We start from the raw sequence: 22775 nt of genomic DNA on the forward strand, positions 1-22775 counted from the left end.
CCAATCCCTTCGGACGCAAGGGTCCTATAAGGACGTGCGTGTGCTTTAAAAGACACCCACAAAGAGAGGGTAGCCTCAGACCAGCAGTTCTCAAAGCGCCTTCAATCAACCCTCCTCCTAAGTCCAATCCACCAGTGCGAGGATACTCGTAAAATGTCGCAAATGTCTGGAAATAGTCCTGGGCGGCTCGACAAACTGTTCCTCCAAAAACTCCAAACATGCTGAAGCGGTGGTAAACCATCGATTATGCCGTCACTTCTATTTTGGGAATGGCAATACCCGCTGATGAGCGCACACTCAGCGCCCGCTAACTCCAAATTGCCGTCCGTCGCGGGAAGATGAGTAACGGATTCCAATTAAACGCTCGGTTTATTGAGCTATGGGTGCGCGCTTACCTAACCGGATTCATTCGGGCGGCTTGGTTATAAACCCGTTAGCGCCTTGGGGACACCGCGCGTTCCGTTTCCGACTGCTTTTCGCAAGGAAGCGGACCAACGAGCCCAACACACCTTCCGGCAGGTGTGAGAGCGAGAGTGGTTTCCCTTTTGGCGCGTTGTTTAGATTGCGGTGTATGCGATCTCCGCGCTACCTGACCAAGAGGTAGTCCCACGTTCAATGATACGGGTTTCAGGCGGGTGGTGGACTAAGCGGAAGTTCCACACCAAGGGCTAGGGTGTCCAGCGAGAGTTCGATTCGATATCTTCGGCAAAAAAAAAGGAAACAAAAACTGCTGGAGAAATTCGGCGTCATGGTGCCGATAGGAAGATGTTGCCCAAAAAATCTAGATTCCCCAACCATCCGGCGCTCGCGCGGAAGCTTTCCATTTTGTTCCACTCGCCACGCCCCGCCCCACCATCCGACCCGCTTGGCGGGGTAGGGAAAGCCGTCAATGGTTCCCCGATACGATCGCCATTTGCCTACGGTCGATTGAAAACCCACGTCGTGCGCGAGAAAAGGAGATAAAGAGGGAGGCCCCAGATGCGCGCTGGTGGAAAAACCGCCGCGCGATACTTATCATTTGCGTACCTTCCGGGGGGGAGGGCCCGGGGAACCCGCGGATCAATTGCTGGAAATCGGAACCAGCCTCGTTAGGCCCGCGCTGAGTTTCTATTTATTTATTTCTTCCATTATTATTATCACCTTTGTTATTACTCTTCGGTTCGCTTTCCGTTAATTTTGTTTTTCCACCACCGGTTTCGGCATTCACACACAGCCAGCTGGCCACAATTCGGTGCATTTGCCTTCCCGTTCCGGTGGGCGCATTGTGGGGGGGGGGGGGGGGGGGAGGGTGGGGGCGGCGGTTGGACGAGGTACGAGGCGCCATGTGCGGCACACAACTTTCCATTTCGGAACCGAACCGGGACGGTCCGCGCTTATCTGCGGGTATCTGCGGCTACCGAAAGTGCTATTTCTAGCGCACTTGCGCGGTTTTATGGAAATCGCTAGAGCCCCGGGTCGGCAAACAATGACACTCATCAGCGGATGCAGGGGAAGGAAGGCGGGAGCAGGGCGGGGTGATTGGAACAGACCCGAAGCGTTTTCACCACTTGCAAGGGGTAGCTCTCGAAACCGTACCAACGAGATCATCTTCAGGGCTTAAGTATGAAGGCAAGCATACCATCGTGAGGTAGATATTGGAATAGGTTCTCTTTGAGCTGCATATCCGACATTTTCGGGTTGAGTGATGTCAGACTTTGAAGGTAGGATTTTCACTCATCTAAAACACCATAGCCCTATTCTGAAACGAATCTACGGGCAATTTGTAGTTTGTGATGCACGATTCGGAACGGTATTACAAAACAAAGCACAGAGGTTAGAAGGTTCTCCGATTAGAGTAAGGTTGTATTTCATCAGTGCTAGCTCTCGTACCACCGAATTCGCCCATGCTGTAGCATACCCGGTAATCGACATCCGTCAGACACAGCATAGAATTCTTATCATAAAAAACCGCAACTGGTTAGACAAGATTTTCGGCGCTCATCACCATCTGCGGGCAGCACTCGGGATACGGTTTCGAGTAGTCGGTGGGGGTGATGACGAAACCCGGCCCGGCAGCAACGACACCACATCTTCGGATTGGAGTGAAACGGGATAGTGTTTAAAGGAGGAAAATCGTGATGTCGTGCGAGTCTACTTACCCGGCGACCTGCAGCGAGTAGTCACTGCCGCAGCTCATCGACTCACAGCGTCCCGTGCGCTGCCGGATTTTGTTCACCGGAACCGTGATCTTGAGCTGATCATCGAAGCAATGCCCTGGTTTGTCTATCGGGGCGATGGATGAAACGAATAAGCCAAAAAGCTATCAAACGGTTCATCTCCTCGCGACAACACTTCCCACTAACATACCTGCACTTTTCGCATTGGGAATGATGTAGACGTAGGCCTCAACGGCGGGGCTCAGGTTGCTGATCGCCATCAGCATGAGCGCAAGTACCGCGATACGACAGACGACTCGATTCATTGTGGTTTTTCACAATTAGACTTTCAGGATTTACACTCCGCACTTCTAGTACGACGGCTTGGACGCAACTGATCTGCTGATGACTGAAGGGTAACAGCGTGTACTGAGGGAGCCTACTGCTTTTAAGAAGGTTGTCCCACTAGCACATGCACCCACCGAAACGGTTATCTCTCTAGGTCGCCAGCAGAATCGTAATCATTTCTAGGAATTTTGACTTCGCGTTGTGTTTATAAACTAACAGATCGATGTTGTGTGCCAATGGGATTACCGTGTGACCTCTATCCTCTATTCTTATCTCCTATTGCTTCAAAAGGCAATATCAACGACGATGTCGGCCACATTTGCAGTGGTGACACTGTTAGTCCTGGCTACGGCAGACGGCGTGGAGCGTCGACGACCACTGTATCGCCGCACGTCGACCACCACCGCCACTCCGGCAGCGGACGACAGCGAAGGCTCGGAGAGCAAGTACAAACCGAACGGCAAGGACCTGTACACGGTGAGCGATTCGTACCCGGTGTCCGGTGCTGGAGGCTTCAAGCCGGATGGCGATAAACTAACGGTAGGTTAGGGTCGATGTGTTCGATTACTCAGGTCTTACTTACCGGTGTTTGGGGTTTGGTGATGTTTGCAGTCATTCTCCGAGTACAGCTTCGGCAGCACGAAACTCTCCGGCGGTCCGGACGGCGGCGGGCTAGCAGACGGCGGCGGTGGCGTCGCCTCAGACGAGGAGTCCACGTTCGGTGGCTTCAAGAATCACAAGAAAGGATCCTCGCTGCTCCCGACGACCAACGCGAACACCAAGGAGCGCAAGCCGACCGCCAACAGTCCGTTCGACTTCCTGAACAGTGACTACGCGAAGCCGAAGGTGCAGAGCGACACCACGGGCCTCGGCGGGCTCGGTTCGTCCAGCAAGTCGAAGCTACCGTCGAGCATTAGCAGCAAATTTTCGATCTCGCATCCGGCCCCGTCGACGCTGGGATCCGGCAGCAAGGCAGCCGGCAAGCTGGCCCACCTGGACGACTCGACCGAGTACGATGTGTACTCCAGCCTCGGGCAGTCGGGATCGGTGACGGCGGTGGGCAAGAGCAAGCTCGGCAAGCATCGCCAGCCACTGACGGCCACCTCGTACTCGTCGACCGGCGGCTTCGAGGGCAAGGTGAAGAAGGTCCCGTTCAAGTACGAGGACGGAGGGCTGGGGGCGCTCGCCGGCAAGACCAAAACGAAGACCAAGCTCTCGCTCGACGACGACAGCTCGCACTTCGCTTCCGCTAGCAGCCCGTTTCCGGGGTTGGGCAGCTACGAGAGTGCCTCGTTCGGTGGCAACCGGCAGCAGCAGCAGCAGCAACAACTTGGCAGCAACTCCGGATTAGGGTCCGCGGCTGGCGCGCACAAGGGCAGCAAGTTCAACTTTGCCGAGCCACCGCCGCTGGTCAAATCGACGCTCAACACGCTCAAGCACTTCGGCGAGGGACTGATAGGTAATGGCAACGGGGCGGGCAGAGCACCGTACGAGCTGGAGAGCGAGGAGTCCGGCTCTTATCCGGCGCAGGGGGTCAAGTTTGGCTCGTACTTTAGCAAGAGCCACTTTGGGGGCAATGCGGCGGGCAGTGGCAGCAGTAGCAACGGCCCGGCCGTGGAGGAAAGCTACGAAAACTCCGCCGAGCCGCTGCCGAAGGGCAAGTTCTCGAAGCCGCTCGGCCTGGGCGGGGGGCTCGGTGGCAAGTTCGCGACCGACTTCGACGTGAAGAACATCAAGCTCACCGACGGCGGCGGGGCGTTCGGGGTCGGAGTCGGGGCCGGGCTCGGACACAAGCTGCCGGGCAAGAATACGCCACCCCATCACGGCAAACACGGACCGACGCTTCACCACAGCCAGCCGGCGCCGGTCCAGCAGCTCCACAGCCACAACCACAACCACAACAACCATCACCACCAACAACAACAACTACAACAACAACATGCTCACCAACAGCCAGCACACCACACGGCACACGGCACACTCGGCACAACCGGTACCATAGACAATCCTAACCCACTAGACTTTCGACCGAACTTTAAACTACAAGATGTCCCCAATTTGTATCCCGCCGACCCGTATCTTCTAGGTGCCGGCATCGCCGCCAAGGGCCAGATCGAGAGCTTCCTCAACTCGGAGCACGCGCTGAAGGACGAGTCGCTGGTGGCGCAGCTGCTCGGCGACTCGAGCCCCGCCGCCCGCCCGCACTACCACCAGTTCCTGAAGTCGCAGGAGGACGAGAAGCTGGAGAAGGAGGCGCTCCGGCAGCAGATCGAGTACCTGAAGGCGCAGGCGGCCAAGCGCCCGCTCGACCTCAACGCCGGCCCGCACCGCCCGCCCATCGTCTCCAACGCGCAGAAGTTCCGCCCGGTGCGCCGCATCCCCTCGCACGTCCGGCTGGGCGTGAAGGCACCGTACCCGCTGCCCCGCATCCCCAACTACAACGATCGGCCGTACAGCATCAGCTTCAAGATCTAAGGCTCGATTGACCGTGAACGGCGTTTTTTTTGTGCAATTCTGCGCCGGTTGTGCGAACCGGCTCTCGTTACCGTGTTTCATTTCTCCTTTTTCCGTAGGCTGTAGGAATCGATTATTTATTTCTCGACTAGCTCTGTAGGACTAATCCCTAGTGTGTACGCAGCAGCCAGCCGCCGGTGGCTGGTTTGGTAGTAAATAACACAAAACACACGAAAACACGATACACTCTATAGGGAATAAAACAACACTTCCACATTTGCTAAACAGCATCTCTGGATGCAGGCTCCTCCTGGAGTGCTTTTACTTTCGCTTACACTAGCACTGGAAGTGGTCAGCGCTGGAATGGACGCGCACGCGTGATCCGAAATCTGGTTGAAAATCTGGAGAGTGTGCCTAGTCGCTATTTATTTGGAACGGGTTTGCACCACCACCACCTTCACGACATCGTTGTGGCTAGCAAAACTGTTGTAAAATTTCAAACACTAAAACACATCCAACTAGAGAAACACAAGGGTACCACAGCCATGGGGAAAAAGAAACCGAGCAGTAAATTTGGTACTTTTGATATGGGAAGTGAGAACAATACTCTAGAAATTTGCCGCGTTGCCCGAGGTTTCGAATACGGTCGGGCACGGCTGGGGAACGCATTGATTTTAACACTGTTTCATATATAGGTTTTATTTGTATTATCCTCTATATTCATCGTTTTTCGCTGACTTTAGCATCTGTTTTTTTTTTGTTTTTTTCTCTTTACTTTTTGTTATTTGTTTGTTCATTCCGTGTCTAGTATTCCGATTCGGTTTTCTTCTTATTTCCCTCGCTTGTATGAGTTTAAGCGTATAACGTTATTTCTTCTTCTTGAGGGTTTCGAGAAATGTCCCGCACTTCGCTACCATAACTAAACACAAAAAAAAGTTTTAGGATTTTCGTTCCAAAACACGTGTTTTTGTTCTGTTTTAGTTTAATTTTTTCCGTTTTTGATTTGCTTTTGTTGTTTGTTTTTTTTTGGTATGGAGGGGCAATAGTGAAAGCCGTTTTCGTTTTCGTCAACCGTTTTGGCTGGTTGTGGGGCATTGTTTTAAAACTGATTTTTGACTTGATTAGCGAACGTGGTTCGGGTGTGTGTTGCAGCACACTTCGCGCGCACGCAAGGTTTTCTTATCGTAAGCAACGTACCATATGCCGGTTAGTGCACCGGCTTGGCTGCACAACCGACTTACCGAAATCTGGAGCGAAAATATGCTATTGCCTGCCAGATTGTACCAGCGCAAACAAACCGAACCGAACAATGATTCGGAAGTCCGACGATTGCCGGAGGACGAATCGCAAAGCTTTGCGTTCCCGTCTTGATTCTCCCGATCGTCATCCCCCGATCGATAGAGGTTGTGGACTTGTTCGCCCGCGAGTTACGTGTCTGCGCTGCGCACGAAACGAACTTTCTGCAGTAACAATCTAAAACGAAGGAAACGGGGAGGAAAGTATAAAGTTTAAAATGTTCACTTATGTAGCGTATTGTATCTGCAATCTGCGTCAAGTGAAAGGGCAGAACCGACAATCCTTCCTCCGCTGTACGGCAAAAGAAGCCGGCAAAGTGATAAATAACACGCCGGATGCCGTTACGGGGCCAGCGTTATCCAACACGCCCGAAATGTCAATCTTTGCATCCCAGCAACCGTACATGTTCGATCGGTGCTCCTGGTCGTGGTACGGCAAAACTTTTTGCCACTTTTATATTAGTTCTAAAAACGTAGCCGACCGTAACGCGCCACTGGCCGTTTGGGACTGGAAAGTTTGGATTTTTTTTAATTCTTTGTCCCAAGAACGGTTCAGTTGTACGTCTTCGCTGACCTGGCGTTGAAAGTAACAAGAGAAACACGAAAAGGCCATAGCCTTCTTGCTATTGCGTAAAGCAATTCGGTGAGGTTGTAACCAAGGGAAAGAAAGAGGGCGCCACGGTTTGTACTGAGTTCCCAAAGTTACCGCAAAGACATTGCCACTCTCGCTTGGTAAATCTTCTATCGTTACGAGCTTCCACACGACGGAAGCATCCGATTGACGAGCTTTATCGGTACCTGCTGTTTTCTGACTCTTCTTAGCTCTGCTTACTAACAGTTGCCAGCTCGGACTTGTTCCTTCCTACACGCCGCCTTACCCTGTTCCCTACCACTCTTCTCGCGTGTTGTGTGTGCTCTTGTTGCTGTCTTTTAATTTCGAATTATTAATGATTTGTTTTTACATCTAACCGTACTCTGGGTGTGTGTAAATAGACAACTATATACTCAGATACGTATTAGTTTAGTATTGTTATGCGTTTAACAGAAGTGATTAAGGTTTTTTAATGAATATGCTTGGCAGGCAAACCGTTGGGAGGACAATCGTAAAACACGACCATCGAAGTCGTATGCACCTAACGTAAGAATTTGATTTTTCCTCCTTCGCAATAGCAGGTGAGTTTGTTGTTTAAACACGCCCAATCGCTCCGCCTCGCATTACGTAGCGGTTTAAGCTTCGGTTTAGCTTAAGGTCCTTGCGTGGTGGCGATGGTTGCTGAAAACCAAGTGCAGCGCTCGAAACGCTGCTGGGAAAGGTTTTGCAAATAGAGTTGTAGTGCCGAAGTGTCGAAGAATTTTATCCAGAACACCGGCCAAGATAGGAGCTAGACCCGTATACTGCTGGTGCTGCGATTGGTTTTCCTCAACATCCCGACCCCGGCTAAGGCCCGCGCTGCACCGGTTTGCCTTTCAGTGAGCGTTCGGTTATTTTTTGGTCTAATTTCTCTCGTCTATAGTTAAGTTTTTGGACCGGCCGGTGCGGTAAAGAGACTTTGTTTTGTCTCGATACTCGATTTCGTTTTGTTTTGCTTTTTTAATTGCTCATTTAACACTCTAACGCAAACACTTTTAAGGCATTCATCCTCCCTTATCTTGCTCCTCCTCCCTCTATCTCGTCTTTGTTTCCTGTGTGTGTTTTTGTTTCATCGTTTCACCGTACGTGCTCTACAAATTTACCCACATACACACACATACATACATACTCATCGGACATGCACATCGCAGGCATGGACAATTTCAGTGTGCAGAGCATGGCCAGGGGTTCATCTTCTTCTATAAAACGAAACAAGCGCATCCGAGAGCATCCGGAAAACGCTATGGCTCTTTGACTGTTGGCTCCGCGGTCACGATGGACCGCAAGAGCATTCGCATTTTTCCCGGGAAAGGTCGTGGGGAAAAGCTTGCTTGTAATTTCCGTTTAAGATATTTATTTTCGTTTGTTTGTTGATATAGTTTCTTCGCAGCTCTTTTGAATTAGATATCCGGCATTTAGGCCGTGTGCTCGTAACGTGCATCCTTTCCTATTCCTCTTCAATCGCAATACAACCGACTATCCTGCCTGAAACATTGCCACTTTCGAGCCACTTTCCTTAGCCATCGAACGAAAACGTAACTGTTATCGGACGCGAACAATTCCTTCTAGCTGGTTAAGCGAAGCTCGATTTCATCCGACTTGCTGTCCTGCATGTCTTACACCTGCTGCCTAACAGATCGGTGCACTCCGGAGGTGCATGAGCGATTTGTGTTTTTGCAGGGACAGCCCGCATCATTGCAGGTTATTGTACGTTGCATCGGATAATATAGATTTTCCCGGAAAGGAGCCGTACTGGCTGGCAAGGCAGTAAGTAAACGCAGATGACGTTTGTCTACTTCATGTACCGAACGTCTGATATAGACAGCCGAGCACGAGTGTATGAAAAGTAAACAAATTTAGGGAAACCTTCTGTACGATCTAAAAGTAATAAGTTAAATAATATTAATGTGTTCAGCAATGTGGCCGGAACATTACAAATTTACGAATTGATAGATTTTGTGGTAAGCAAACAAACTAATAAATAGCGATAGACATAAACTACAATAAATGAAACGTGACTAACGAAGGAAACAGACGATAAAGAGTGACTTCTTTCTAGAAAGACCTGCGAATGTAGTATGCAACAGCGAATGTGCATGCGGTTCTCTCGATTGAATGACGTGTATCCGCTACAGGGTTTACGCAGGGGTAAACGCTGTTTGTCTATCTTAGGTATTGATCCTTTTAGTAAGAATCGTCACCTTCTTGAAAAAGTATTGAGGTTGATCGGTTCAAGAATCCTACAGTACTGACTGATTATGCTGTGAGAACTATAGCACAGCAATAAAGGAAGAGTAATGGGGGCGTGTGATGTTTTTGGGGAGGTTGACCTGAATGGCAACAGTTTGGCTATTAGGGCCCTATCTTGTTTCGCTTTAACGTTGAGCTGACTGCCACCCGCACTTACTCATACTTATTGAACGCTTTCATGTCGTCCATGTGCGCCCGTGTGCGTGCGTGTGTGCGTGTGTGAAACAACTTAGAATTCAAAGTGGCTGAATAATAAGTCCTCATCCGAGTCGTACGCTCGCGAACCCCGGAAAACTCCGAAATCGTAGTCCATGTCGTACATGTCGAGATCTTCAAAATCGGAGTCATCATCGTCCGTAAGATAGGTGATCGCGAACTCGTCCACGATGGTATGTCCCGGACCCAAGAACTCGAACAGCTCCTATTTGGCAGCATGAAAAAATAAGTTACATTCATATATAACTAACTTCGTCGGCGCCACTTCACGCCACACTGACCTACCTCCATTATCCATCCACCCGCGTTTCGGGGGCGATTTTGCACACGACGCCTCGGCGGAGCACCGACATCGATCAGCTCACCGTTCGCCAGCGCATGCCGGTAGAAGCATTTGTTCCCGAACGGACATTTGGCTGCGCCTTTTTTGAAATGCATACAATCGGTCCCACTACAGGCCCGTTTGTAATCGTCGATGAGCTTTTTTTTCTCGTCGTCGGTTTCAATCCAAACGTAGCTTGGGCACACAAAGTCCGACGCAATCCGACACGTTGGGCATCCTCTGTAGGGTAGGGGCAAAATATAACAAAATGTATTAAAACACACTGTTTTCCACCCATTAACGCTATTGCTGCTGACAATACCTGGAACGGAGCGAAGCTTTGAATGGATATATTATAAAAAGAAAATGAACTTACAACCGAATCCAACTATAACGTAAATATTTTGCGTTAATGTCATGCCAAGAGAAGGCATAACATCATCAAGCATATAAATCTCGCCTTTTAAGCTAATTTCGATGGTAAAAGGATTTATGGTGGGAATGAGCATTAAAAATAATCGTTTCAAATTTTGATTTCTTCTGAAAAAGAGAACGAAAATGAAAACGAATTATTGAATGAAAGCTGGTTGTAGAAAGAGTCACAAAAGAATTATCAAAGTAAAGCTTAGTTTTCTTAGAGGTGTTTCAGACGTTTAGAAAGGGGAGAAAAAAAAACCAGATACATCTTCCACCAGAAAAGTTAATCAATTATGATTATTTAGTTTGATTGGGACAGATTATACTGTATTGTATATGTTGATGTCAATTTGTTTTCAGAAAGCTGTTATTGGTTATCCGAGTACCTAAAAGGTTTTGAAAAGAAGAAGAAAAGATTGTCCGAAAAAGCCTACCAATTACCTTTTGATTTTGTTTGCAAAATTATCTGCCTTGCGCCACGTGCGAATGCAGCTCAAGCAAAAGATATGCTTGCAGTTGGGCAGAATACCGAAGCGCTGTTCGCGCGGTCTCTTCTCCAGGACCGTCTCCAGACAGATGCCGCATGCTTTGTCGCGCGAGCGCTGCACGGCGAACGAGTGTTCCATGTCCTGCTCGTGTTGCTTGATGCAGTCGGCTGTGTGCTGTTGGCGTTGCTCGGCGTCGTCCGGATGCAGGCAGAATTTGTCACAAAGCTCGCACCGTAGGCCGTGCAAGAGGTTGCAGTTCCCGACCGAGCACCTGCCGGTGGCTAGATAGTCGACGCAAAGCGGAGGCGACGGAGGTCGACAGAGGGGAACTGCTATGCCGTTGTGGTTATTGTGAGCTTTAACGATGCTGGCGTATGACAGACTGCACGCGCCGCCACTGTCGTCCTTCTCGTCCGTGTAGTCTTCCTCGTCATCTTCGTCATTGCTTCTTTCCTTCTGGTCTTTGCCGTCCGACTGGCAGATTTCAGCCGATAGACGCGATTTGGGCACAAATACGGGTGCATCGATCCACTTGGACGGATCGAGTCTGGTAGCTGGTACTTTCACGCCGTTCACTTCGCCATTTTTCTTCCCGTTGCCCGTTGTTGCGGCGCCGGCATTACCGGTACTGGGACCAATATCAACCTTCGCCTTTTGGGTCGAATGTTCGGGCAGGATGCTTTCCGGGTCATGCCGGGCCGAATGTAAGAACTGGCAAGCCGTACCGTGTCTGCAGCGGCCACGCAGGTGAAATTTGCACAACACCCTGGCGGGTGCGCTATTTAACGGGGCCAAATCTTGCTCGGGTCCGTTGCGGCTCTCTGCGTCCATTGCGGACAACTGCACTCTGGGTCCCGACAATCTGGATGGATGCCGTCTAGAACAACAACGACGTAGGTCTTTGTGGTGGTGCACCCACAGCCAATCGGCGACTTCCGGTCGGGGAAGTGTATCGGAAAATGATGCTCTTTTGTACGGCTATAGGATAGAAGTGAAAACAGGAAAGAAACATTACAAAAACTAAAAATTGATCTGGATTTTCGTTTCGTCTGCATTCAAGTGCGTGGCCCGTTTGCTAGCGAGCTAATTTTTTGATAGAAGAAAACTCTCTTTTCGGAACGGAAACTGACTGACGTCGGCAACTTGATTAAGTGTAGGATGAGCGTGTTTCGGATAGATTGAATTGAATTGAAAGATTTATCGGATGTATTATCGACGACTGAAATTGCTAAAAAGATACAAAAACAAGCCCGGAAAACACTACACCAATGGCTAATGAATTGTGCGATCACTTGAATTCGGTCTCCATCTCCGCGTCGTCTAATTTAAAACGCTTCATAATGTGTTACTGAAAAATGCGTGTGATTTTTGACTGCATAGTTTCGTTGCTTCTATTTATCAAATGTAATGCGCAATGGATTATGCGGAAAGCCTTATAAAATCGCGCGTTGGGTACGGTTTTACAATGATTGTCCTCGCATGATATTTCATCAGCCTTATGGCATCACTGTCGCAATGGATTCCCTGAGCATTACAACGAGCTTTAGCGTTACCGCGTAATAATTTCTCTAGATTTGTAAAGTTAAGTTAGAACTTTGCACAGCTTACCTATGCAAAACCCAATCGCACAAATGAATACTTTTCCCAAAATCAGATCAAGACCGAACTTGTTAGCTTGTTGTGGATGGCCCAGTCTGACGACATGCAAAATTTCACAATACATATGCAGATGGCAACGTTCGGGCGAACAAAGCAATTGACAGTGCAGCCAGCAGCTGCTTCTGCTGTTTTTCGGGCACTTTCGACTTCGACCGTTAACTTCCGCTTAGCGGCGCACAACTGCTGGGGAATGAACTTAAGAGAATTTATTCACGCACGTTACAAAATTTACATCGCTTAAACGTAGCATAAGACGGAACCATTCTTTGCATAACCCCAGACTGTAGTGTATCGGTTTTGAGGGTGCACACGCACACTGTTTCGTACACGGGCAAAATGCCTATAGGCAAATGACGGAGAGTGATGCGTATTCCGTCGTCGGGATTCGGGCATTTGATTCCTATTTCACTGCACCAACGAACGCGCATGCATAAAACTGATATTTACTCACCCCGAAGCAGCACAAACCACGAAAGACAAAACGCTTACATGGAATGGACCATTTAGATGCGAAACGCTCCAAAGCGACAAGAAAAACACGGAAACGGAACAACGGGGTAACTGGTATAGAAACCGACGCTCTTACAATGCACGACCAATCGGAACTAGTATGAGACGTAGACGAGCAACAGCAGGTTTGTTTGACACTTGGGTTCAACGTCTAGATAGGAAACGCAGGTTGAACCATGCAGACATAATTGTTATGCTCTATTGTTTTCTTATCGCTAACAAAGTAATTTTAGAATTAAATTTATACATTCGCTAACAAAAAAAGCCACTAAAAGACAAGGTTTGCTTGAAATGAAGCTCGAATTTGCATATATGGACTAATCTGGAGCTGTGGAGATTTTCGAAACTTTACAGACTAGGGTTGATTCGCACCGTTTCCGGTCAAACTGATTTGACGGTTTATTGTTCAACCGTAATTTTAGAATTAATTTTATACATTCGCTTAAGCCACTAAAAGGCAAGCAAACCAGAAATGAAGCTCGAATTTGCATATATGGACTAGTCTGGAGCTGTGGAGATTTTCGAAACTTTACAGACTAGGGTTGATTCGCAACGTTTCCGGTGAAACTGATTTGACGGTTTATTGTTCAACCCCTGCAAGATACACTCGATAGAAATTTGTGTGGAAATGGTTAAATTGTTGAGATTAAATACATATAAAAGCAAGTTAACAATGCATTTAGTGTAATGGGAAACTCTCTCGCCTGTTTCAACAGATCATGTTAAATGTTTACTCGTACTTGTAATGCAACGATTTTCAAAATTTTACATTTCGGATACATTTTAAATATGTTACATACGAGTAAATAATAAAAATATTATCATTAAAGATCAATAACAATGCTGTGTAGTCTTTTGTCGGCAAGGAATACCAGGAAGTAAAGGGAAGTCACCTCATAAACAATTAAAATCGCGTTGTTCGCTATTCCTTTTGCTTCCGCACGACTTTGCATTGATTTTGTAACCTTACTAGTACTTTCTATAATTGTTTCTATGCATCGGGAATCCATTCCACACCACGCTCTGTGAGATTACATCTCTGTCGCTACAGAATAAGACAATCAGTCAACTTTGACCTACAACCCAAGCTGCGATTTCCACGTGCTTGATATTGATTACCCTTTGATTTATGCGCCGTAGGTGGCGTTCGTACTCCGCTAGTGGGAGGCGTAATCTGAAACGTTATGTTACTCCAGGCTCCATCATTCGACCAGTTTTGCTCACGTGTAGATGATCTACGGCCAGTCTAGCGTTTTTTTGTTTTGTTTTTATTCCAAGCCTAATGATACCGACGTGCCCGATGGTGGATTATGTGTGAATCCCTTCATAATCAATTCTAATCGAGGGGATGTTAAGAGTTTAAATGCATAGATCGATGATTGGTTTACGTTTGTGATTGTATCCATCCCCATCGTAAGAGAGACCAGAAGCATGCTTGCATGCTGAGAGGAAATGCTTGTCATCACCCACAGCAGGATTCGTCCGTTTTACAACTTAAGCTCAATTGTTCCGCTCAACCAGACCTGTTGGAGAATTGGATTCAAGCAGAACCAGCCTACTGGGGGCCGGGTCAGCATATAAAAAGATCCAACACGAGGCACAAGAACATTAGTTGCTTATCGACCGGTGGCTGCTGCCGATTTCGTGTGAAAAGAGACTCTGTTAATGAAACAAGAGTGCTTATTCATCAGACATCATCAGAGCAACTTGTGAAGCGTTAGTCAATCGAAATAATATATACTCTACAATCAACCGTCAACCGAAAAGAGAGGGGTCTGAAGCAAAATCCTATTAAATTGAAACGCAGGTAAGCGATTTGGTGAAGTGTAAATTTGTTTTAGGGTCGAATACAGGTTTCTGAAAACGTCATAGGTTAATCAAGTTCTTGTTGTACACCTCGCACATACAGGATGAGGAATCTGGTAGCAAGTGTGATTGTTTTTGCGCATTGGTTCAACATACAAGCGGTAAAGTGTACATTGAACGACTTCAACGAAGGGCGAACGACAAACGAAGGCGTCAACTTCCAGACTACCAGCGCGCAAGCCTTGTTTGAAGAAAATACGCAAACAGAAGCGACTACTACTGAGCTCATGTTCGATGGGGGCGCAGCATTTGTTACAAGTACCGAGTTACCATGGAGCACCGATAGTCAATCGAATGGAATAAGTTACACTGACGATACTGAATGGACGACTGCAAATCTTTATGATCCTTACTGCAGACCCGATCTTTGCCTACGCTACAATAGATTCGGTGAGCTGGTGCCCAAGAAGCATGTAGCCTGCGGGTTCAACGGTTCTTTCTCCGATACCTGCCCACCAGGTCGAATGATATTGAAGATCGACTCGGAGCTGCGTCAGGTGATTCTAGACCTGCACAACGAAGTCCGCGACCGGCTAGCGAGTGGAGCCGAAAAGGGAGCGGAATTCGCGCCTGCATCTAGGATGCCGACAGTGGTAGGTGGCAGGCGCAGGAAAAACGTGCCCATCCACACGGCTCAGACACTTATCAGCCAGCTAACGTGTTTGTTTGTCCTTCAAGGTTTGGGACGATGAGTTGGCGAATCTGGCGGAGATAAATGTACGCGGCTGTAAGTTCGAGCACGATGAGTGCCGTAGTACGGAAAAGTTCCTGCATGCTGGGCAAAATCTTGCCACCGGCTCGTACTACCTTGAGACGGACATTTTGGCGATCGTTCGCAACTTGACCATGCTGTGGTACCACGAGTTCGAAGACACGACGCAGCATGTTTTGGATGCCTACACGACTGAGTTTAAGTAAGTACCCTGTATAGAGTAAGCACTTTATTCGCACCCACTGGTGAACGTAATGCACAACGTTTACTTTACTTTCAGCGCAACTATCGGGCACTACACGCAGATGATTTCCGATCGCACTACTGCTATCGGTTGTGGTATTGTGATCTATCCCAATAAGATGGAAGACTTTGTGTTCAAAACGGTCCTGTATGCCTGCAATTACGCGATAACGAGCATCGTTGGGCAGCCGGTTTACCTGAAGGGCGAACCAACCAGTCGATGTCAATCCGGTAGCAATCCAGCCTTTTTCAGTCTATGCAATGCTGAGGAAAATGAACTGATTAAAGCTATCCCCTTCTACGATTGAAATGCACATCCTGTAGTAGAGTTATTTTTTTCCCAATCCTACGCAGGGCAGTGTTGGCAGAGCATGAGAAGCTTGCTGCTCTTATCAATTGATCTCGCAACTGAGCCGTTTGATTGAATAAAAAACAGGATCAGTTTGTTGAATAGGTCATGGTTGTTTTTAGAAAAATATTCAATAGTTATTGCATCTAGTGTTTGTACGAGCAAGCCACAATAGACGGCTGTAGTTCAATGTAAATGTAATGAAATGCAATCGATGTCTTGAACAGCACCTGTATATTGACTTTGCAGTAAAAGAATTGAGAAAGGTGCAATAACGGTGAGTTCGTGAGCACGACACAGTTATAATGGGAAAGATTAATTACCACATTTGATGCTTTCAACGCTGGTCACGATGAGTTCAGAACGTCAGCTCAATAAATACAAGCTCCACCAATTCTATCGGAATCATTTTAACCGAAAATGGCTTTATTTTACTTGCATGTGGCCTGCTGGCTGCTTTTTGTTGGTTTTGTATTCCCGTACCGAGATGACAAATATTGTCATATCTGCAAAAACCATGTTGCATGTGAGGCGGTAGACAAACTGCACGGCAAATGTTTAACGTTCAGTGACGTGAATCTAACAATCCTCAACCACTATCAACACCAGATAACCGACCATGTGAATCACTTGCGGGAAAAGTTTGCCCTTGGACATGTGAATGGATTTCACGAGAAGTACGGACCGATGCACACAGTCACTTGGGATCCGGAAATGGCAGATTTGTGTCGCTTTAACCTACACTCCTGTGAATTTGCCCATGACAAGTGTCGCGGGACACCGCATTATCCGTACAGTGGCCAAACACTTGGCAAGTTGACCAAATGCGTGCCCAATCTAAAGACTCAAGAACTCAAGATAAACGTGTTACACAATGTGGTTTTACATTTGGTCGATCATTGGTTTGCAGAGCACGAAGTAACCAAAGCATCTGACGTCACATACTACTCTCGACATTCATCGTAAGTCTATTGGTTTCAATACCCGCCATTTAGTTCATAATTCTGTTTGTTTCAGCGACCGAAAGCTCAAGATTGGGCATTTTCTTCAGCTCATCAACTGTAACGTATGCAAGCTAGGCTGTTCGCTCATATCATATCGCGACTACCGGAAACATGATGTGTGTGATACGTATATCCTATGCTGCAACTACTCTTACATCAACATCGTCAACCGTCCCATTTGCGCGATTAATCGTTACCCGGACGTTTGTGAAAAGGATAAAAAGTTTCACGGACTCTGCCAACACTGCCCTGCGTAAGATTGCGAAAAAAATAACTACTACAGGATGTGCATTTCAATCGTAGAAGGGGATAGCTTTAATCAGTTCATTTTCCTCAGCATTGCATAGACTGAAAAAGGCTGGATTGCTACCGGATTGACATCGACTGGTTGGTTCGCCCTTCAGGTAAACCGGCTGCCCAACGATGCTCGTTATCGCGTAATTGCAGGCATACAGGACCGTTTTGAACACAAAGTCTTCCATCTTATTGGGATAGATCACAATACCACAACCGATGGCAGTAGTGCGATCGGAAATCATCTGCGTGTAGTGCCCGATAGTTGCACTGAAAGTAAAGTAAACGTTGTGCATTACGTTCACCAGTGGGTGCGAATAAAGTGCTTACTCTATACAGGGTACTTACTTAAACTCAGTCGTGTAGGCATCCAAAACATGCTGCGTCGTGTCTTCGAACTCGTGGTACCACAGCATGGTCAAGTTGCGAACGATCGCCAAAATGTCCGTCTCAAGGTAGTACGAGCCGGTGGCAAGATTTTGCCCAGCATGCAGGAACTTTTCCGTACTACGGCACTCATCGTGCTCGAACTTACAGCCGCGTACATTTATCTCCGCCAGATTCGCCAACTCATCGTCCCAAACCTTGAAGGACAAACAAACACGTTAGCTGGCTGATAAGTGTCTGAGCCGTGTGGATGGGCACGTTTTTCCTGCGCCTGCCACCTACCACTGTCGGCATCCTAGATGCAGGCGCGAATTCCGCTCCCTTTTCGGCTCCACTCGCTAGCCGGTCGCGGACTTCGTTGTGCAGGTCTAGAATCACCTGACGCAGCTCCGAGTCGATCTTCAATATCATTCGACCTGGTGGGCAGGTATCGGAGAAAGAACCGTTGAACCCGCAGGCTACATGCTTCTTGGGCACCAGCTCACCGAATCTATTGTAGCGTAGGCAAAGATCGGGTCTGCAGTAAGGATCATAAAGATTTGCAGTCGTCCATTCAGTATCGTCAGTGTAACTTATTCCATTCGATTGACTATCGGTGCTCCATGGTAACTCGGTACTTGTAACAAATGCTGCGCCCCCATCGAACATGAGCTCAGTAGTAGTCGCTTCTGTTTGCGTATTTTCTTCAAACAAGGCTTGCGCGCTGGTAGTCTGGAAGTTGACGCCTTCGTTTGTCGTTCGCCCTTCGTTGAAGTCGTTCAATGTACACTTTACCGCTTGTATGTTGAACCAATGCGCAAAAACAATCACACTTGCTACCAGATTCCTCATCCTGTATGTGCGAGGTGTACAACAAGAACTCGATTAACTTATAATGTTTTCAGAAACCTGTGTTCGACCGTAAAACAAATTTACACTTCACCAAATCGCTTACCTGCGTTTCAATTTAATAGGATTTTGCTTCAGACCCCTCTCTTTTCGGTTGACGGTTGGTTGTAGAGTATATATTATTTCGATTGACTAACGCTTCACAAGTTGCTCTGATGATGTCTGATGAATAAGCACTCTTGTTTCATTAACAGAGTCTCTTTTCACACGAAATCGGCAGCAGCCACCGGTCGATAAGCAACTAATGTTCTTGTGCCTCGTGTTGGATCTTTTTATATGCTGACCCGGCCCCCAGTAGGCTGGTTCTGCTTGAATCCAATTCTCCAACAGGTCTGGTTGAGCGGAACAATTGAGCTTAAGTTGTAAAACGGACGAATCCTGCTGTGGGTGATGACAAGCATTTCCTCTCAGCATGCAAGCATGCTTCTGGTCTCTCTTACGATGGGGATGGATACAATCACAAACGTAAACCAATCATCGATCTATGCATTTAAACTCTTAACATCCCCTCGCTTAGAATTGATTATGAAGGGATTCACACATAATCCACCATCGGGCACGTCGGTATCATTAGGGTTGGAATAAAAACAAAACAAAAAAACGCTAGACTGGCCGTAGATCATCGACACGTGAGCAAAACTGGTCGAATGATGGAGCCTGGAGTAACATAACGTTTCAGATTACGCCTCCCACTAGCGGAGTACGAACGCCACCTACGGCGCATAAATCAAAGGGTAATCAATATCAAGCACGTGGAAATCGCAGCTTGGGTTGTAGGTCAAAGTTGACTGATTGTCTTATTCTGTAGCGACAGAGATGTAATCTCACAGAGCGTGGTGTGGAATGGATTCCCGATGCATAGAAACAATTATAGAAAGTACTAGTAAGGTTACAAAATCAATGCAAAGTCGTGCGGAAGCAAATATAATAGCAAACAACGCGATTTTAATTGTTTATGAGGTGACTTCCCTTTACTTCCTGGTATTCCTTGCCGACAAAAGACTACACAGCATTGTTATTGATCTTTAATGATAATATTTCTATTATGTACTCGTATGTAACATATTTAAAATGTATCCGAAATGTAAAATTTTGAAAATCGTTGCATTACAAGTACGAGTAAACATTTATCATGATCTGTTGAAACATGCGAGAGAGTTTCCCATTACACTAAATGCATTGCTAACTTGCTTTTATATGTATTTAATCTCAACAGTTTAACCATTTCCACACAAATTTCTATCGAGTGTATCTTGCGAGGGTTGAACAATAAACCGTCAAATCAGTTTGACCGGAAACGTTGCGAATCAACCCTAGTCTGTAAAGTTTCGAAAATCTCCACAGCTCCAGACTAGTCCATATATGCAAATTCGAGCTTCATTTCAAGCAAACCTTGTCTTTTAGTGGCTTTTTTTGTTAGCGAATGTATAAATTTAATTCTAAAATTACTTTGTTAGCGATAAGAAAACAATAGAGCATAACAATCATATCTGCAGCCTTCATTCGCTTTCTGTTTGACCAGTTTCATGGTTCAACCTGCGTTCCCCATCTAGCCGTGATTACGAACGACAGTTATCCCTGTGTGTTAGTTCCGGTTAGTCGTGCGTTGAGCGCCAGATTTTGGTGCAATTTACGTCGGGAAAGAATGTTCATTCGTGTGATTGGATTTTGCTTAGGTAAGCTGTGCAAAGTTTTTACTTAATCTTACAAATCTATAGAAATTATTACGCGGTAACGCTAAAGCTCGCTGTAATGCTCAGGGAATCCTTTGCGACAGTGATGCCATAAGGCTGATGAAATATCATGCGAGGACAATCATTGTAAAACCGTACCCAACGCGCGATTTTATAAGGCTTTCCGCATAATCCATTGCGCATTACATTTGATAAATAGAAGCAACGAAACAATGCAGTCAAAAATCACACGCATTTTTCAGTGTCACATTTGAAGCGTTTTATATTAGGTGACGCGGAAATGGAGACCGAATTCAAGTGATCGTGAAGTGAATTCATTGGCCATTGGTGTAGTGTTTTCCGGGCTTGTTTTTGTATCTTTTTAGCAATTTCAGTCGTCGATAATACATCCGATAAATCTTTCAATTCAATTTCAATGTCAGTTCTTACAGTCGGCCCGCCACGACCCGGAAAGCACCCTGCCCGAACATTCGACCCAAAAGGCGAAGGTTGATATTGTTCCCATTACCGGAACTTCCGGCGCTGCAACAACGGGCAACGGGAAATTAACTGGGATGTCAACGCTGTCACAAGGTAATTAAACATTAGAAATAACACATTCGAAACATCCGAGAAAGTTTTGCATATTACTAAATTAATTTTGAAGTTATTTTCATGCATGTTTATTCTTATCAGCTTCTAATATTTACGTTTATTAGTGTATCTTGTGGAGATTGAACCGTCAAATCAAAATGGTTTCATCTTGTACCACCAAACCATGGAATCAGATTGCAATGGATTCGATCCTTTTACTGAGTCAGATTCCATTTTCCAACTCTAGTCTTGTTTTCTGTCATGTCATGTCATGACAAATCATTATTGCGTTTCCGGCTGAGTGAATAAATAGTTTAGGTGCATGATGGCGTTTCTGCCATTTCTGTGATTCGATACTGTGAATTGTTTGGTGAAGGCTCGTGAAAATGGTGTACATTTCACGAAGTTAGTATAATACGGCGTATGCATTGTTATCACAACAAATATGTAACATCGATGTGCTACGTTTTGTTTCGATCCTTTTCAGACGGCGCTGTTCAAGAAGCGCGGCCATGGAGTTTGGAGCGGCTCAAGGACATTATGACAGGTTTTTTCAACTTTATTCTCATGTTGTAAGTTTTACGAGCTGTTATCTTGTTTTTTGTACTCTCTTTCTTAACATACTAATAATGCGTTCTTGTATCGAATTTCCCACAGCTTCCGTACGATGCTGGACTTCAATCAAAGCGCCGGATCTGACAGTCGCGATACGCGTAGAGGTAACGGAAGCGATGGTGGCGGACCACCCGGTGGAGGTCCTCGGAGACGCCCAATTGGACGTCCGATGACCCTATCAGACTGCACCATCCCCGGAGGCGGATGAGCAAGGTAAAGTGTTAATTGTTGACTAAAGGGCTTTTCCTGCACACCATGTATGGTGTCGAGCATCCGTCACTCGTCCTGCTCGGTACCATACACGGCACCATACACGGTGTGTAGAAAAAGCGTTTAACCTCATCAACGATTGACACCGCGATCTGTTTTGCTGCGCACTGTGCAACCTGTAGACTAACCACAGTTCTACGTATGACGGACGAATTCTAAACCTATGCTCAGAAAGGCGAATTCATCTCGAAGAAGGTTAATAGTGAGCTTTATTATATTAATATTTGATTCGTAAACGAATACTGTTCGTTCAATCTTAATGTCCGAAATGTTGTGTAAAAGTGCCTACAGACTATCGTCAAAGCCTGCCAAGACAAGACCAAGACTTGAAAAGCTACTTGGAAGTGTAAAAAAAATCTTGCCTTGGTCTTGCCCGTGTGTGAAGGCTCTCGGTAATTATCAGCAACCATTACATTTTAAATTAATTAGAAACCGTTGATGATTTCGAGACAGTGGGTTTGTTTCATTTTCATTTATTCACAGTCGAACGACTTTAGATCTAATCTGTGCCAGGACAGATTATGATGTTAAGATACACAAAAAAACACAACAAACAGCACTTCACAACACAAACCACTGCACTATTTTCGTAGACTCGCCAATTTCTGATGCACACGCAAGCAAAACAGTGATTTAAAAAGCGGGTGTATCAATATTTTCTTTACTCCTTTATATTTATGTTCACATTCATATTCATATTCATATTCACATTCATATTCATATTCATATTTATTGATAATTCATCGAACTCTGGGTTTACATGAATGTTGGTGTTAGATTTAGGCTATTTGCCTGAGACGTTCACGAAAGCTGGCCTGTGTCAAGTTGAAGTCAAATACATCGTAGGCTTCGTTAAAAGCTACACACATAGCCCTGGGTTGAAGCAGTTTCTCCAAAGTTCGTTTCAAAGAAGACGTTTCGGATCTTCAATCCCAATTCTTACAACACAGCGTTTTACAATCAATATTTAAACGCTTGAAGAAATGTTGAGAAAGGATTGTAGTTTGTCCTTTCGATTGTTTATTTTACTTTTTTTTTCTATGTTTGTTACACGCTATTGGACAACGTTTCGGTTTAGCGGGTACACCGGTGATCGAATCGCCGGTAACCACGACAGCGTGATAGTAAAACGTTAAGAAGAGCAAACCCGTTACG

General features: G+C 46.4%; 7 protein-coding genes across 7 annotated transcripts; 4 read left to right on the forward strand and 3 right to left on the reverse strand.

The window, feature by feature from the left end:
- Nucleotides 1–1859: 1859 nt before the first annotated feature.
- LOC131269784 (uncharacterized) lies at nt 1860–2456 on the reverse strand. Its single transcript, XM_058272301.1, has 3 exons — nt 2347–2456; nt 2139–2262; nt 1860–2069 (listed from the first exon to the last, which is right to left on the reverse strand). The coding sequence occupies exons 1-3, from the start codon at nt 2420–2422 to the stop codon at nt 1958–1960; spliced, it is 312 nt and encodes a 103-aa protein (XP_058128284.1). The 5' UTR covers nt 2423–2456; the 3' UTR covers nt 1860–1957.
- Nucleotides 2457–2789: 333 nt separating this feature from the next.
- On the forward strand, nt 2790–4958 carry LOC131268776 (hornerin-like). Its single transcript, XM_058271051.1, has 2 exons — nt 2790–3023; nt 3096–4958. The coding sequence occupies exons 1-2, from the start codon at nt 2790–2792 to the stop codon at nt 4956–4958; spliced, it is 2097 nt and encodes a 698-aa protein (XP_058127034.1).
- Nucleotides 4959–8200: 3242 nt separating this feature from the next.
- Nucleotides 8201–12803, reverse strand: LOC131269766 (probable E3 ubiquitin-protein ligase makorin-1). The gene is made up of 4 exons (XM_058272279.1): nt 12667–12803; nt 10510–11534; nt 9615–9891; nt 8201–9534 (listed from the first exon to the last, which is right to left on the reverse strand). Exons 2-4 carry the CDS (start codon nt 11385–11387, stop codon nt 9343–9345), a joined length of 1347 nt encoding a protein of 448 aa, XP_058128262.1. The 5' UTR covers nt 11388–11534; nt 12667–12803; the 3' UTR covers nt 8201–9342.
- Nucleotides 12804–14635: 1832 nt separating this feature from the next.
- Nucleotides 14636–15854, forward strand: LOC131268778 (antigen 5 like allergen Cul n 1-like). Its single transcript, XM_058271053.1, has 3 exons — nt 14636–15184; nt 15270–15505; nt 15584–15854. The coding sequence occupies exons 1-3, from the start codon at nt 14636–14638 to the stop codon at nt 15852–15854; spliced, it is 1056 nt and encodes a 351-aa protein (XP_058127036.1).
- A 461-nt stretch (nt 15855–16315) lies between these two features.
- Nucleotides 16316–17156, forward strand: LOC131268779 (antigen 5 like allergen Cul n 1-like). The gene is made up of 2 exons (XM_058271054.1): nt 16316–16857; nt 16913–17156. The coding sequence occupies exons 1-2, from the start codon at nt 16316–16318 to the stop codon at nt 17154–17156; spliced, it is 786 nt and encodes a 261-aa protein (XP_058127037.1).
- Nucleotides 17157–17192: 36 nt separating this feature from the next.
- Nucleotides 17193–18411, reverse strand: LOC131268780 (antigen 5 like allergen Cul n 1-like). Its single transcript, XM_058271055.1, has 3 exons — nt 17863–18411; nt 17542–17777; nt 17193–17463 (listed from the first exon to the last, which is right to left on the reverse strand). The coding sequence occupies exons 1-3, from the start codon at nt 18409–18411 to the stop codon at nt 17193–17195; spliced, it is 1056 nt and encodes a 351-aa protein (XP_058127038.1).
- Nucleotides 18412–21014: 2603 nt separating this feature from the next.
- Nucleotides 21015–21860, forward strand: LOC131269785 (selenoprotein K-like). Its single transcript, XM_058272302.1, has 3 exons — nt 21015–21140; nt 21223–21307; nt 21393–21860. The coding sequence occupies exons 1-3, from the start codon at nt 21122–21124 to the stop codon at nt 21556–21558; spliced, it is 270 nt and encodes an 89-aa protein (XP_058128285.1). The 5' UTR covers nt 21015–21121; the 3' UTR covers nt 21559–21860.
- The last annotated feature ends 915 nt before the right edge of the window (nt 21861–22775 follow it).

Source organism: Anopheles coustani, chromosome X (genome assembly GCF_943734705.1).
Source record: "Anopheles coustani chromosome X, idAnoCousDA_361_x.2, whole genome shotgun sequence".
Classification (NCBI taxonomy): Eukaryota; Metazoa; Arthropoda; class Insecta; order Diptera; family Culicidae; genus Anopheles; species Anopheles coustani.